Source organism: Odocoileus virginianus, chromosome 5, assembly GCF_023699985.2.
Source record: "Odocoileus virginianus isolate 20LAN1187 ecotype Illinois chromosome 5, Ovbor_1.2, whole genome shotgun sequence".
Classification (NCBI taxonomy): domain Eukaryota; kingdom Metazoa; phylum Chordata; class Mammalia; order Artiodactyla; family Cervidae; genus Odocoileus; species Odocoileus virginianus.
In genome coordinates, this window is record NC_069678.1 from 93234202 (window position 1) to 93250004 (window position 15803).

The following is a 15803-nucleotide window of genomic DNA, read 5'->3' on the forward strand; positions in this document are numbered from 1 at the left end:
TCATTACCAGAGTCTTGAACCCTGGATCAGGGCTCCAGCCAGTGCAGAGAATGGAGGCGTGAGACATGGGAGTGGTCGGGACACTAGGAAGGGACCAGGGCCCCCAGCATTCATCGCTATCCTGGCTCCCAGTCCTCCTCTGTCTGTCTGTTTCCTTCCTTGGGGCCGCTGTAACAAATGACCACAAACTGGGTGGTAATTAATTCTCCCCCAGTTGCAGAGGCCAGAAGCCTGAAATCGAGGTGTCAGCAGGTTCCACCTCTTCCGCTTCCGGTGGCTCCGCGTGTCCCTGGACTTGAGGCAGCATTGCTTCTGTCTCTGCCTGGGTCCTCACCTGGCCTTCTTCCCTGTGTCTCTCTCTCTGCATCTCTCCTACAAGGACACCTGTCATTGGATTTAGACCTCAATCCAGGATGGTCTCCTAACCTTGACATCCATAACTTAATGTGCAAAGACCCTTTTGCCAAACAGGTTCCCATTCGCAGGTGCCAGAGGGTGGGATGTAGACTCAGGTGTGGAGGAGTTGTTTAGTAGCTCAGTCATGTCCGGCTCTGCAAGCCCATGCACTGTATAGCCCGCCAGGCTCCTCTGTCCGTGGAATTTCCCAGGCAAGAATACTGGAGTGGGTTGCCATTTCCTTCTCCAGGAGATCTTTCCAACCCAGGCATCAAATCCACGTCTGCTCCATTGGCAGGTGAATTCTTCACCACCGAGCCACCGGAGAAACCCCACAGCTTTGGAGGGGCAGTCACAATTCACCCCACTAAACCATCCCTGCTGGGGGGCCACAGTGGGACCTGAACCCATCCTAGTTTGAGGAACAGCAGAGGGAGATGGGGTGGGGAGGAAATTAAGGCTGGCCCCAGGGTGGCCTCAGGAAGGCTCATGGCTTTGCTTGTGAGTGATGAAGGAGGGTGAGCTGGCATTGCCACCCTGCTTCACAGACAACACATGAGGAACAGAGGTCCAGTGAGTTTGTTGTTTCAGAGGCTCAATAATCACACAATAAGCATGATAGAGAGGACGGTGCCTCCAAAAATTTTATTAGATTATGGATTTCTCTTTTTTCTCTCTTCTTCAAAATGAAGTTTGCTTTATTGATTACATTATAAAATCAGACCGTGAAAGAAATAATCTATGCTCATTCTTCAGTGCTCAGACAGTTGAAAGGGTAAAAAGAAAAGAGTAGGGCTTCCCTGGTGGCTCAGTGGTAAAGAATTTGCCTGCCAATGCAGAAGACACGAGTTCAATCCCTGGCCCGGGAAGATCCCACATGCCCTGGAGAAGGTAAGCCCGTGCACCATAACTATTGAGCCTGGGCTCTAGAGCCCGGGAACCACAACTACTGAGGCCCGCCTGCCTAGAGCCTGTGCTCTGCAACAAGAGAAGCCACCGCAATGAGAAGGCTGGGCCCCACAGCTAGAGAGTAGCGCCCACTCGCTGCAACTAGAGAAAAGCCCGTGCAGCAGTGAAGACCCAGCACAGCCAAAAATAAAAAAACAAAGAAATTTTTTTAAAAAAGAAAAAGAGTGAAATTCACTCTCAAATTCCACCCCCTGTTGACACCTGCGGTTGACATCATGACCTGGTTCCTTCTAAACGTTTTTCTGGGTGTGTAGAAGTGGGGCTCTCTCTACGGCTGACTCTCCCACCCATTCTGCACCAGGAAGCAGTCCTGAGTCACCCTTGGCAGCTGTCGGAGCTCTGATGAATGGATGACCTCTCAGGTTTGACCTTGGACACGAGGGCGTCTCCAGCTTCACAGCTGTGAGCAGGCGAGCGGTCTCTGGAAGGGTGCGGCCGCCTTTGCATCTGGGGAATTCCCTGGCGGTCCAGTGGACTCAATCCCTGCTTGGGGAACTAAGATCCTGCAAGTTGCACATTGTGGCCAAAAATAAAATAAAACCTTTGCATCTGTCTGAGGGGCCTCCCTGATAGCTCAGCTGGTGAAGAATCCCACCTGCAATGCAGGAGACCTTGATTCGATTCCTGGGTCAAGAAGATCCTCTGAAGAAGGGAGAGGCCGCCCACTCCAGTATTCTTGGGTTTCCCTGGTGGCTCAGCTGGTAAAGAATCCGCCTGCAATGCGGGAGACCTGGATTCAATCCCTGGGTTGGGAAGATCCCCCAGAGACAGGAAAGGCTGCCCACTCCAGTATTCTGGCCTGGAGAATTCCATGGACTGTATAGTCCCTGGGGTCGCAAACAGTCAGACACGGCTCAGTGACTTTCAGTTTCATCTGTCTGAGCGTGGGGAAAGGTGAGCCCTGGGTGCTGACCACTGGCCCTCCTCTCGTCCACTTTGCCCGGTGTCCCAGGCCATGTTCGAGCTCATCACTTCTGAGGCCTCCTACTATAAAAGCCTGAACCTGCTGGTGTCCCACTTCATGGAGAACGAGCGGCTAAAGAAGATCCTGCACCCATCCGAGGCCCACATCCTCTTCTCCAACGTGCTGGATGTCATGGCCGTCAGCGAGCGGTGAGCCAGCGCCCGGTCCTCGTGGGGCGCCTTACAGTCCCTCCTTCTCACCTGGGGTGCGGCTGGGGTGCGGCTGGGGTGCATGCCTGCTACACTGGCTTCTCTGCTTTTGAATCTTTGGAGTTTTCTTTAATAAGCTATAACTAAATGGTTGTTGTTCAGTCGCTAAGTCACGTCTGACTCTTTGTGACCCCATGGTATGCAGCACACCAGGCTTCTCTGTCTTTCACTATCTTCCAGAGTTTGCTCAAGCTCATGTCCATTGAGTCGATGATGCCATCCAACCATCTCATCCTCTGTCATCCCCTTTTCCCCCTGTCCTCAATCTTTCCCAGCATCAGTGCCTTCTCCAGTGAGGTAGGTCTTCGCATCAGGTGGCCAAAGCATTGGAGCTTCAGCTTCAGCATCAGTCCTTCCATTTTCTTTAGGGTTGATTTTCTTTAGGATTGATTGGTGTGATCTCCTTGCTGTCCAAGGGACTCTCGAGTCTTCTCCAACACCGCAGTTCGAAAGTGTCCGTTCTTCAGTGCTCAGCCTTCTTTGTGGTCCAGCTCTCACATGAAAAGATGAAAAGGCAAAAGATATACCTAAATACATAGACCCAAAGGCCTGCCCGCCTCCCAGCAACAAGGCCGGTTGCATCCCCCAGACAGAACTGCTGCCTGCAGGTCCCTCTATCAGTGCAGGTGCTCTGTCTGTCCTGCGCCTACACTGGACACAGGGGTGTCCAGGTGACATGCTCTTTATCCTGATGTCACAAGGCCCTGGCTTGGCGCACGCAGGGCCCAAGATCCCCTGAGGGCAAGTCGGAGCACAGTCCTGGAGTTACTTTCTCCTCTCCAGTTGTGTGGAAGTGGTGATTGGAACTGTGCTTATATTTTGCCTCAAGAAGGATGGGATGTGCTTAAGTGGAGGAGGAATAGATATCTATTGACTGATCATTGCAAAGAAGAAAAAGAGTTCCAGTCATTCTGTTCGGATGCTGCTGCTACTGCTGCTGCTAAGTCGCTTCAGTTGTGTCTGACTCTGTGCAGCCCCATAGACGGCAGCCCAGCAGGCTCCCCCGTCCCTGGGATTCTCCAGGCAAGAACACTGGAGTGGGTTTCCATTTCCTTCTCCAATGCGTGAAAGTGAAGTCGCTCAGTCGTGTCTGACTCTCAGCAATCCCATGGACTGCAGCCTACCAGGCTCCTCCGTCCATGGGATTTTCTAGGCAAAAGCAGTGGAGTGGGTTTCCATAAGAGATCCATTTACCATTTGCACCTTATTCTGTGGAGGTTTGCAGCTAAAACTCAGCTTTTATCAGTGGGTCTGACCGCGCCTGTTCTGATGAGAAATAGCATTTGGACAGCAGGCCCCTGCTCCCCATGTGGCTCTCCGTGGACCCTCCTGAGTGGGTCCTCCTGCACACGGACAGCCCACCTTCGTGTTTGCAGCCCCCAGATCCTGCGGCAGTCCCCACCAGGTGGGCTCAGGGAGGGGAGAGCTTTCTGAGACCAGAGCGATCTTGGAGACCCCTTTGGCCTCTGCCCCTCCACGCCCACGCTGGGAGAGGGGTATCTACTTGTTAACGGGTTTGTTTATATGTTATTATGGAAAATCCCCAACATGTAGAAGTGGAGACAGCAGAACAAGCCCACGTTTCAGCATCTCGTTTCTCCCACAGCCCCATTCACCCCCTCTGCCACCACCCACGGGAGGATTCCAAAGTGAATTCCCATCGTCATCTCACTTTATAAACACATCAGTACGCAGGTACAGAGGAGGTCTCTTTAGCAAATGTTCCAAATGTTATCATTTACCAGGAAACCTAAACAAGTAATTCCTTGATGTGATAGAACACGCCTGCTCGCTGGGACCCCCTCCTGTGGTGTTGGTTTGGTGAGGATGGGTCCTCAGTCTCCCCCCTCACCCCTAACCCAGACGCTGCCCCCCAGGTTCCTCTTGGAGCTGGAGCGCCGGATGGAGGAAAACATCGTTATCTCAGACGTGTGTGACATCGTGTACCACTATGCCGCTGACCACTTCTCCGTCTACATCACCTACGTCAGCAACCAGACCTACCAGGAGAGGACCTACAAGCAGCTGCTGTGAGTGTGGCTGGGGTAGGGGTGATTGCAGAGGCGCGGCCCGGGCAGCCCCCGCCTCTGACACTGACCCTGAGCTGTGGTCCCTGGACCTCTGCTTTCCCAGGACGGCATCCAAGCCTGGCACGTTCCAGGGCTTTTGGTGCCACCGGGGAAATGGTGCCCTGGGACCGTTGGCCAGGGTGCCCATTGGACCTGTGTCCAGACGGCCACTCAGGGCTCTGCGAGGTTTAGAAAAGGGAGCTTGGGGCCAAGAGGACAACTCGAGGCCCAAGACGACGGGAGAGTGGTTTGAATCAGAGACAAAGGCGAGGACTGGGGGAGAGAGTCTTTTTGGTGATTCTCCAGCATCTGGATTGCATGTGTGCTCTGTCATGTCCGACTCTTTGTGTTCCTATGGACTGTAGCCCGCCAGGCTCCTCTGTCCATGGGATTCTCCAGGACAGTGTACTGGAGTCGGTTGCCATGCCCTTCTGCAGGGGATCTTCCCGACCCAGGGATCGAACCAGCGTCTCCTGCACTGGCAGATGGATTCTGTATCACTGCACCACCTGGGAAGCCCTCTCCAGCCAAAGTCCTTGAATTTTACTAACCTGCCCACTTTGTAAACTTCCTTGGGATTTCCGTTGATGAGAGAAGTTTTTCATCAACTTGCCTCTTTTGAGTTCTTCACGATTCTGTGCCATGTTTCAACTACAGTTTAACTGATGATATGTTCTTAACACACTCAACAGGCATCTTAGGACTCTCCGGGTGGTGACTCTGGACTTTATGCCTCGCTGGGTGTTTCCATCAGTGCAGTTCACTGGGGGTGTTTTAAAGGCTGAGCCCTCGGGGATTTAGGTGTTTGACATTTGGGGTTTGCAGGGGGATATGAGGGATTCTGGATGCCAGTTTTGAGGACAAGCATTGAGAAGACAGTCACACAGGAAGTGAGGACTCTGGATATTGCAGTGCTCCGGGGTCCACTGGTGTGGCCCGTGAGAGTAGACTCTCTGGGCTGACTGCCATGTCCCTGATGACGGGCAGTCCCGGGCCTGCATCTGCCCTCCAGCTGTGGTTCCCACTGCCCAACCCGTCTGCAGAAGAGATGTCCCCGCCGGGCTGGAGCAGCCCAGGTTCTCCCTGCAGCCATCTCCAGCCTGCTGCCTGCTCCTGTCGCTATGTGGGTTTACCTTGCCACCGTTTCCTGCTGGGGAAATCATCGAATTATGCATCTGATTCATACACTTGGCCATGCGAGGAATTCTTGCCTTCCCACACAACAACATATTTTGCTAAGTTTTCATGGGCTGGGCATGTGAAGTCACTATTGTTATTTGACTCGTACATGAACAGTTTGTTTTGCAGAGAGAAAAAAAGAGAGAGAATGGGTGCATGGACACATTCTCTGTGCCTGTGGGCTGTCTGGTTCCTATGAGGCTGTGCATGGGGAGGAAGTCTCTCCAACTCACGCTTCCTACAAGCCAGAGAGGGCTTCCCAGGTGGTGCTAGTGGTAAAGAACCCGCCTGCCAATGCAGGAGACATAAGAGATGCGGGTTCCATCCCTGGGTGGGGAAGATCCCCTGGAGGAGGGCATGGCAACCCACTCCAGTATCCTTGCCTGGAGAATCCCCATAGACAGAGGAGCCTGGCGGGCTACCGTCCATGGGTTCGCATAGAGTTGGACACGAGTGAGGCAGCTCAGCATGCACGTACGCACGAGCCCGAGACCGACGCTGTCATCCGTGTGCCCAGCCAGGAGAAGGCAGCCTTCCGGGAGCTGATTGCGCAGCTGGAGTTGGACCCCAAGTGCAGGGGGCTGCCCCTCTCCTCCTTCCTCATCCTGCCTTTCCAGAGGATCACGCGCCTCAAGCTGTTGGTCCAGGTACCCAACTCTCTCCCCCTGCACCCCCCACTCACACTTCAGCTGCTACCCGTTTCCTTCGGTCAGTCCAGGTCTCTGCTGGCTTTCTGAGAAGTCCATGTGCTCCACAGATCCTAATTAAGCTCCTACTGTGTGCCAGGCAGTGGGAGACTCGGCCCCTGCTGCCAGAGAGTCAGATCCTGGTGGGGGGAGAGAGACACACACAGCCAGGAAGTGGTCATGGCTGAGGACGGTGAAACGGGGTGACATGATGGGGTGACGGCCTGGCCCTCTTCCAGGTTGGGGATCGGGAAGGGCTCTCAGATGAGTGACATTTAAGTGAAGACTTGACTGACAGGGCGGAGCCATTCATCTGACAGGGAACTGCTTTCAGGCAGAGGTCCTGGGGCAACAAGGTCCACAGAGGGGTCGGCCAGCCGTGAGCTGGGGAACGTGATGGGCCTGAGTGTGGAGATGTGAGCAGAGGCTGGACAGGGGCCTGCAGGGCCAGCTGAGGCATCGGGTTCTATCCCCTGTGATGGGGGTCACTCCTTTTAGTGGACGTTGGTTAAGAGCAGCTACCATATGGAGAGTGCCAGGCAGGAGGGCAAGAGTGGAGGTTGGAGGTGGGAGCAAAAGTTCGGGAGGTATTTGAGAAAGAAAGGTGGGTTGGCAGGCATCGGGGTGGGGCGTCCTGGAGGGACATCAGTGAACTGAGCCCTGCACTTGCTACCGTGGAGAAAGAAGGAAGGAGAATCTTTGGTTTGAGCAGCTGGAGTGATAATGCTGTTTCCCGAGGTAGGGAAGGCACGGTTTGGTGTTGGACCGTTGGGAGGACTTTGAGCTGTTGAACATCCAAGTTTAGAGTCAAAGGGAGAAGTCAGGGTGGGTGCTCTTGGCACCCAGGTGGCATTCAAACCAGGTTTCAGCCCGATGAGAAAAGGTGGACTTGAGCCACACTGTCCACTGGGAGATGGATTTGCGAGTCCGGGTGGTTAAAGGCGGGGTTTGCTGAGCCCCACCCCTTGGTAAGGGAGGGGTAGGGCGGTGTCGGAGCTGACTGCGGGTCTCTGGCTTGATTGCGGGGCAGAGATGGGGGGTGACCACAGAGCGGGCTGGGGCCTGCAGCTGAGGGAGGTCCAGGGGTGGATCTGGTCTGGAGCTCAGGAGAGAGTGAAAAGGGTGCCCATCATCCTGGCGTCCAGCTGGTGGGGATGATCCTCCGCCATGTGGGGTGGCTGGAGACGTTTGTCCTGAAGCCGCCACGTTGGGGCAGCCTGTATGGGGCAGAAGGGAGGTGGAGAGTGCTGAGACAGGCCCAACCTTCCTATGGGACAAGAGCAGGTCCAAACTACGGGCACGAGGAGACCTGGGAGGCAGGAACCTCATAAAATATGGAGAGAAATGCAAAAATTGTCATTTATAGGCTAAATCCCCCAAAACCCAACTATTGGAAAAAAGACTTTATTTTTTTTTTAATACAACCGGAGTGAACAAAACCTCCGGATCATTGCTACTTGGCTTCAAATGACAGGCCCACTGTTGCTGCTGCAAACATTGAGCTTGATTCCGGACGGGCAACCCTGGGTGACCCTCCCTGGGCTGCTGGTCCTGCCTTCCTGCCTCCCCGCTGCCACGTGGTCAGTCCCTCTGCTTTGGTCTCTGCTGTAAGGAGATTGGGGCTCTGGCGTGGCCCTCGTAGTTAGTCCTGGGGGAGACCGTGACTCCCCTTAGAGCCAGGCAAGGCTTGTGTGCAATGCGGGGCCCCCGGGTTGGTGGAAGGTTCTCCCGCCCCATGTCCGCACTCTTCGTGGGGGGTGTCAGCCATGTGAGGCCGTTGGGACCAGCGGGGAGGCCGCCACGCAGAGGGGGCAGGGAGCGGAGGAACGGCCATCCACGATGAAACTAAGTGCGGGCTCTCCCTGTGCCCAGAACATCCTGAAGAGGGTGGAGGAAAGGTCTGAGCGCGAAGGCACCGCCTTGGACGCCCACAAGGAACTGGAGCTGGTGAGTCGCGCTTCCTTTTTCCACGTTTCCCAGTAAACTGTCTTCTCCTCTGGACCCATCTCCCCGCCCTGCTCCCTCCTGTCTTGGTATTGTCTCTGGACGATGCAAATTCACTTTCATATTTCCTCTGACAGTTCAGAAAAGTCACCGGGTCCAAAAATTAAGTCAGGTGGGGCCTGCACAGGCAGAGGGCTTCCTTCTCACCCCAGGCTGCCACCGTGTGGGGTGGACCAGGCCCCCAGTGGGCGCCCTTTATCCACTGACACGTTTGTGGACCCCTCCCACCAGCCCCACACAGCTGCCACCATCACGGCCCTCAGAGGCCCCGCGTTCATCCTTGCCCAGTTCCAATGTCAAACGCTCCGGCTCTTCCCTCCCCGCCCACGTTCTGAGGACAGTGCTGGCTCTTCTTAGGCCCTGGTGCAGCTCTGCCCCAGGCTTCCTACTGCAGTCCCCTCCATCCCAGCTCTCCCCTTCCCACCTCTCTCCCAGCTCTCAGCTATAGAGCTGCAGGAGACGCGCCCGCCCCGCCAAGCTTCCGACATAGACATCAGAAGGGAGCAGAAAGAGTGCCCCCTCGCTAGTTTTTAGCAAACTGTTTTATGTCTGTTCAGTTCAGTTCATCACTCCGTCGTGTCCGACTCTTTGAAGCCCCATGGACTGCAACACGCTGGGCCTCCCTGTCCGTCACCAACTCCTGGAGTTTACTCAAACTCATGTCCATCGAGCCAGTGATGCCCATCCAACCATCTCATCCTCCGTCGTCCCCTTTTCCTCCCACTTTCAATCTTTCCCAGCATCAGGGTCTTTTCAGATGAGTCAATTCTTTGCATCAGGTGGCCAAATTATTGGAGTGTCGGCTTCAGCATCAGTCCTTCCAATGAATATTCAGGACTTTGTCTGAAGGCTGAGGCAGTTTCACCAGGCCCCTCTCCCATAATACGCATTTTTGAGATAGGATGGAATGAGGCCATAAAACAATTGATATGAATACTGGTTTATTGAGCCATTATCAGACCAGGTTTAAGAAAAGAAAAAAAAGTTAATCTTAGGTGGAACCATTTTGAATAAAGGCAAATTCCAAAGCAAATACATAGTTGTATTACCATAGCTTAAGAAAAACATTTCCATAAGAAAACTACATTGGTTAGCTCAAAGTTTGAGAGAAGTTAAGTTCAGGTGGAACCAGGTGTCGTCATGGCAACACAGGACTTTTAGGAGAAAGCTCCTTTTAATTTTGTATAGAGGAGGAAAAAAATCTGAGACTTGTAGCTTTGTTTCCTCCTGCCGCTTAAGGGAGAGATAGAAAAATGTCTGACACTTAAAGCCTGTTTCCTCCGTTTGTAGACCGCTGGCCTTCCTGCCTGTTACCGTCTCACTTTGAGCCACGAGGACTTTGTAACTGAATGCAGTTATTTCTCCCCAGGTCTCTCGTGTCATTCACTCCAGGCCAGGTAGCCACTTAATTCCTCTGGCGACTGTACCCTTTGAGTACTGGGGAAAATGGCACTGCCCTCCCAGCCTAGTTGGGGAAAGGCTGGCGCCCTGACCGGGCTGGTCAGGGAGGGTCAGTGACCCTCCAGCCTGGCTGCCTCTCCCAGGGTCCTCTGCCACGCCTGGAACACACGCACCCGATCAGCTGGGAGCTTCCTCCCAGCTCTCACTGGGCCCCAAGAGGTCTCGGGGTACCAGCAAGTGTGTTCAGTTTTCAAGTTGTTTTCTACTTTCCCCTCCCTTTTTAATTTTTCCTTGTAATGTAATGCTTCTCATTATTTATATTTTTTTTTATAAAGGTGGGTTGTTTTCCCCCTAATGTATAAAATGGTGCTGAATACAGATTCACAAATTGTTCACAAGCAGAAAGGTGGCAAAGATCCACAGTCCTCCCACACCCCACTGCCAACATGCTGGAGCCCACCCTTCCAGACGGACGCCTGCACACACAGTGGTATTCCCTGCAGGAGGGGCTTGTGGTTTATAAGCTGGCTTTGCCCTCCATTTCAGTGAACGTGGGCGTGCCTGGTGGCTCAGCGGTAAAGAATCCGCCAGCCAATGAAGGAGCCCCTGGTTCGATCCCTGGGTCAGGAAGATCCCCTGGAGAAGGGAATGGCTACCCACTCCAGTATTCTTGCCTGGAGAATGCCATGGACAGAGGAGCCTGGTGGGCTACAGCCCTTGCAGTCGCAAAGAGTCGGACACAAGTGACTAACATATTCTCTCAGTGTGTGTAAAATTAGTGCATTTTTTTCATGACTTCAGAGTACAGGGTTATGTGGATTTACAAGCACTAATCAATCCCAGTTGCCCCACTGGTGGACATTTAGGTTGAGGACAGCTTTCCTCGTTCCAAACACCACTGCAGGGGATATGCCGCGCACGCACCTCTGGGCACTGTCTTCCTTCCCACGTGCTGAGTGCCAGGCCCTCTTCTCAACACCCGTGATCCTGAGCAGATATCATGTCCTCAGAACAAGGTCGCAGAAAATCTGCTTTCATTCGGCCTCTTGGTACCCGGGTCACCTCCCAGGAAGCTTGGGGGAACCTGTGCTCCCCTCACTTGTGACAGGGCCCAAATCCCAAGGCTCCGGCATTTCCAGGCTGACAGATGAGAAAGGATGTCTTGCTGAAAACCATTCCCTTAGGTGATGCAAGGGGTTGGTGCTGCATTCTGTGTTCCCTGGAGTCTGCGTCCCGGTAGGGACAAGGCCCCAGTTTTCTCCACTGGAGCTGAGACCCCACTGAGACTGGCCAGTCAGTGTCTCAGCTGTGGCCTCAGTGCCCAAAGAATGTGGCCAGAGACCGCCGGCTGCCGGGGGAGCCTGACGTATCTGCCTTCCTGTTCCAGGTGGTGAAAGCGTGCAACGAGGGTGTCAGGAAGATGAGCCGCACGGAGCAGATGATCAGCATCCAGAAGAAGATGGAGTTCAAGATCAAGGTCAGCCATGCGTCCCCAGCCCCGCCCGCCGGCCTGGAGCGCGGCCACTGGCCAGGCCCACTGAACGGCCACCCTTGGGTCTCAGCACGGTGCCACCCCCGTTGAGGCCCTCCCTGACCTCCCAGCGGAGGACCCTCTCCTGCCCCCAGTCTCCAGGCCGTCACTTTGGCCTAGACTGTTTTCTTGTGGGGCAGTGCAGGGACCTGGAAGCGGCCTGCTCTCATTTATCGGCTGCGTGACCTTGAACAGTCAGCTTGCAGGAAGAACATGACACGAACCAGTCCAGGGATTGTTAAACCTGGGCAATTTGAACATCTGATGGAAGTTACTGACGTTCTTCCCCAACTTCGTGTAAAGCTTCAGGCATCAGTGACCCTAAGGGCCCCCAGGGTTTCTGGGGACGTGGGCACAAGGGCACAGTGCCTGCCGAAGGTCTGTGAGGTCACACTGGTTCTTTGGGCGCCAAGCCTCAGTTGAAGATGCAGACCTCAGGGTAGTGGGGAGGCCTCTCGTAGCTCCACTTGCCGGCCGAGTGCTGGGTGCTGAGTAACCGGCCCTGAGCCATGGAGCGGGGGAGTGCAGGCCTGGCCTCCTTGCCCTGGGGGACCCAGTTCTCCCCTCTCCCCTGGGAACCTGAACCCTCCTTTGATTGTGCATCACTCAGGCTGAGCCTGATGAGGGATGACAGCACACACGGGCACCCATGTGTACACACACACCCACCGTGAGTACAGACGTATACAGGACACTCGGACACACTTGGACATGAGCATGTATGCACAGACACACACGAGGACACACAAACAACAGACAGATACACACCTGCCCACTCAGGTGCACACACACACCCCCTTCCCGCATGCGCCCAGCACCCGCCCATCCCTCCCACCAGTGCCCCATGTCCTGGGCCCAGCGCAGTCCCCGGCACCCGTTACCATGGTTACCACCCCAGTCGGGGGTACCAGGGGAGGCGGGGCAGGGTGCAGAGGGCACAGACGTCCTGACACGGGCCCCACCCCGCCCCCCAGTCGGTGCCCATCATCTCGCACTCCCGCTGGCTGCTGAAGCAGGGCGAGCTGCAGCAGATGTCTGGCCCCAAGACCTCGCGGACCCTGCGGACCAAGAAACTCTTCCGGGAGATTTACCTATTTCTCTTCAACGACCTGCTCGTCATCTGCCGGCAGATTCCGGGGTGAGCGGCAGGCGGGAGGGGCAGGGAGTCACCGGGGCCTGGGGGCGATGCCCTGGGCCTCTGGGCAAGTTTATTTAAACCCCTGCCCTCGTGCCGACTGGGGGTGGTTCTCCTAAGTATGTGGGGGTGCAGCTCAGTGCCTGCTGCCTGGGGTGTGCCCAGCCGCTCCCGTGTCAGGGGCGCGGACCCTTGTCCACTGTCCATGCCACGGGTGGGGTGGGGAATAGGAGTGAGGGGGACAGGCGTTCAGGCGGGGGGCTTCCGGAAGGAGGTGAGGAATGGCCGCAGTGGGGACAGTCCCACTGGTCAGGGTTGCAGTGGAAGGTCTCCTGGGAATCCGAGCATCCTGGGGACCAACACGCCCCTCCTGCCACCTGGGTCCCCAGAGACAAGTACCAGGTGTTTGACTCGGCCCCGCGGGGCCTGCTGCGAGTGGAGGAGCTGGAGGACCAGGGCCAGACGCTGGCCAACGTCTTCATCCTGCGGCTGCTCGAGAACTCGGACGACCGGGAGGCTACCTACATGCTGAAGGCGTCCTCTCAGTGAGTGCCCAGGGCTGCCGTCCCCTTCCCCGGGCTCTCTGCCCACCCAGCTCCCGTGTTTCCTCCCCCAGGCCATGTCCAGAGGGTGTCCAGCCCGTGTCAGTGTCGGGGTGGGGAGTGAGCACGTTGCTGTGTGTGTGTCTGTGTGTGTGTGTGTGTGTGTGAGTGTTCCCTTGGGCCTCAGACTCTGATGAGCTGTTGCAAAGCCCTTGGGCCAAGCCAACCAGTGAACCGCCGCTGCTGGGCAGCCTCGGGCCCACCTGTCCCCCTGAGCAGCCAGGCCGTCTCCCCTGGACCCCCAGGGCTCTGAGAGGGATGGCCAGGTCCACGCGGGGCGATTCTCTGCGAGCCCCAGAGCTGGGACACCCAGTGCCCAGTGCCCCGCAGCCCAGAACTCACAGGTGTCGCCCAGCACATCAAGCCCAGTTCTAACTGCCTCGGGGGTACGGGGTGGTGTCAGCCTCTCCGAGTCCACGATTGTGGCTCAGGGCAGCTGGCTGCCCAGGGCTCACCTCTAGGTGAATGTTGGGGTGTCGTGGGCTCACCCTCACCCACTGACTTGAAAGATGCCCCAGGGAGGTCCTGCAGAGCTCCACCTGGCCCGCTCCCCGCTGCCCTGCTGGGGCCCAGTGCCAAGCTCAGGACCCCGGGGCCAGTCTGCCGGGTGCCTGGCACCGCGGTTCCCCTCGGGTGGGCGCTGATGCTCTGTGGTGGCAGCATCTGCCCTCTTCCTGACCCAGGAGCGAGATGAAGCGCTGGATGACCTCGCTGGCCCCCAACCGAAGAACCAAGTTCGTTTCCTTCACATCCCGGCTGCTCGGTAAATGGCGCACTGGGGAGGGGGTGCCCGCAGGGTGGGACAGGTGATGGTCAGGGAGGACCCTGCAGGTCAGCCTCGGACAGGGGCCTCTGCACGCCTCCTAAAAGGCCTTTGAGGCTGCTGGAAGTCTGCTTCGACTGCCCAGAGGTTCTTCACACCCCGATGCACGCTCGGTACCCCACGGAGGAGGACATGGCGTGCCTGAGCTTTGCAAACGTTTCCATGGTTAATGAAGACATAAAAGTCACTAGGTCTTAAGTAACCGGTGCTGCAAGGAAACCAGAAGGGATTTGGGCCCAGGAGGCAAACGCCAGTGTTCTCTGGGGCGGCCAGTCATCTGAAAACCTTCCAAAATAGGAAAGGGCGCAAGCACCATCCTGACCACACTCACCGAGCCCTGGGCATCCCCAGGCCGCTCCCAGGGCCCAGCCCAGGACCGAGGAAACTCCTTCAAAGTCTAAATAAGAGCCCCCCACAGCCTGATCATCCCTGCACCCCCAGTGACTTGTTCAGAACTCCTGGCTGTTTTGACGTCCTTTTCTTTGGAGCCACGCCCACCCCTCCCTCCAATGAGCCCTTTTCCAGCGGCTGCCAGTCCGCCCTGTCTCCTGGATAGGGTGGGATGGGGGTGGAGGGGTGAAGGTGGGGGGCGGGGCCAGGTTCTGCGGGTGCCTGGCCAGGGCGGGTGCCACGTGATGAAGACAGACCACCCCCTCCTTCCTTCAGACTGCCCCCAGGTCCAGTGTGTGCATCCGTATGTGGCCCAGCAGCCAGACGAGCTAACTCTGGAGCTGGCCGACATCCTCAACATCCTGGACAAGACAGAGGACGGTGAGGCCCGGGGCTGGCGCCTTTGCCCGCGGGGCTTCCTGCGCCCACCCGTGCGGCTCTGCTGGGGGGAGGGGGTGCCTCTCCCTGTGTGGCTCCCCGCGCCCACCCTGTGCCCAGCTGTCCCCTTCCCCTCGTCTGGCCCTGGCATCAGCCTCCCCATCACGGTGGGAGGAGAGATGAAGACCAGGAATACCCCAACCCGCACCTGTATTTGCAGCAAGCTTCCAGATGAGCCTGTGAACACCATGCTTGTGGCCCCACGTGGGCCAGGAAGCCACCCCCTGGGGCTCCTGCCCACTCCTGCTGTTGACACCAGCGCCAGAGGTTGGCTCCCCTCTCCTGGAAAACGGATCCCTTATTTCTACATCAACTGTTCCTAATCTAAATCCTCAAAGTGCACAAAGCGTCTCTCCCCACCCCAGTTCCTCCCCTTTTTTGAGGTCCTGGCTGGAAGGTCTCAGGCTGGTGACCTCCGGGGAAGACCATGTCCACCACCGCAAATCCTAGGGGCTCACCCAGCACTGCGCGAGCTGTGGTTCCTGCCCTCTCCCCCCGCCCAGAATATAAACAGCCTGACACCCCTCCCAGTGGCCTGCAGAAGATGCGCCCCTGCCCCTCCGACCCCAGGCCTCAGCCCCGCCCAAGGACCTGCCAGCAGGACCTGCAGTTTAGGCCACAGCCCCCCACCCGCCCCCCGCAGGGACACCGTGATGTGGGGGTGGGGTGGAGTAGAGAGTCAGGGCACCTGGCCAGTTGGTGATCTGGCCGCCCTCAGCTGACCACCCAGCTCTCAGGAGCCTGAGGCTCAGGGAAGGGCTGCCCAACAAGAGGGTGAGGGTGGCATCCTGGGCCAGCTGCCATCCCACCAGCCCCTCGATGCGTCTCACTTTTGGGGGTGGCACTTGGGATTTCCTGGCCACAGGTGAGGCAGCCTGAGATTGCTGAGGGCTTGGGAATGGGTCCTAGAGTCAATGCGTGTGGGACCTGCGATGGCACAGGGTGTGGGCGGCTCCTCCGCCTCCCTGGGCACAGGCGCCATGCCCCCCAGGAGGGCCGCCCCCCCC

General features: G+C 56.7%; 1 protein-coding gene across 2 annotated transcripts in view; it reads left to right on the forward strand.

Annotated features, from left to right (window-relative positions):
* The window catches only part of NGEF (neuronal guanine nucleotide exchange factor), a 92480-nt gene that overhangs the window by 75479 nt on the left and 1198 nt on the right, over positions 1–15803 (forward strand). For both annotated transcript variants that reach the window (XM_070468458.1, XM_020893920.2), the window contains 9 exons: positions 2318–2478; positions 4416–4568; positions 6304–6433; positions 8345–8419; positions 11265–11354; positions 12383–12546; positions 12933–13088; positions 13829–13908; positions 14635–14739. In XM_070468458.1, coding sequence (XP_070324559.1) covers positions 2318–2478; positions 4416–4568; positions 6304–6433; positions 8345–8419; positions 11265–11354; positions 12383–12546; positions 12933–13088; positions 13829–13908; positions 14635–14739 — 1114 coding nt within the window. The remainder of the gene's footprint in view (positions 1–2317; positions 2479–4415; positions 4569–6303; positions 6434–8344; positions 8420–11264; positions 11355–12382; positions 12547–12932; positions 13089–13828; positions 13909–14634; positions 14740–15803) is intronic.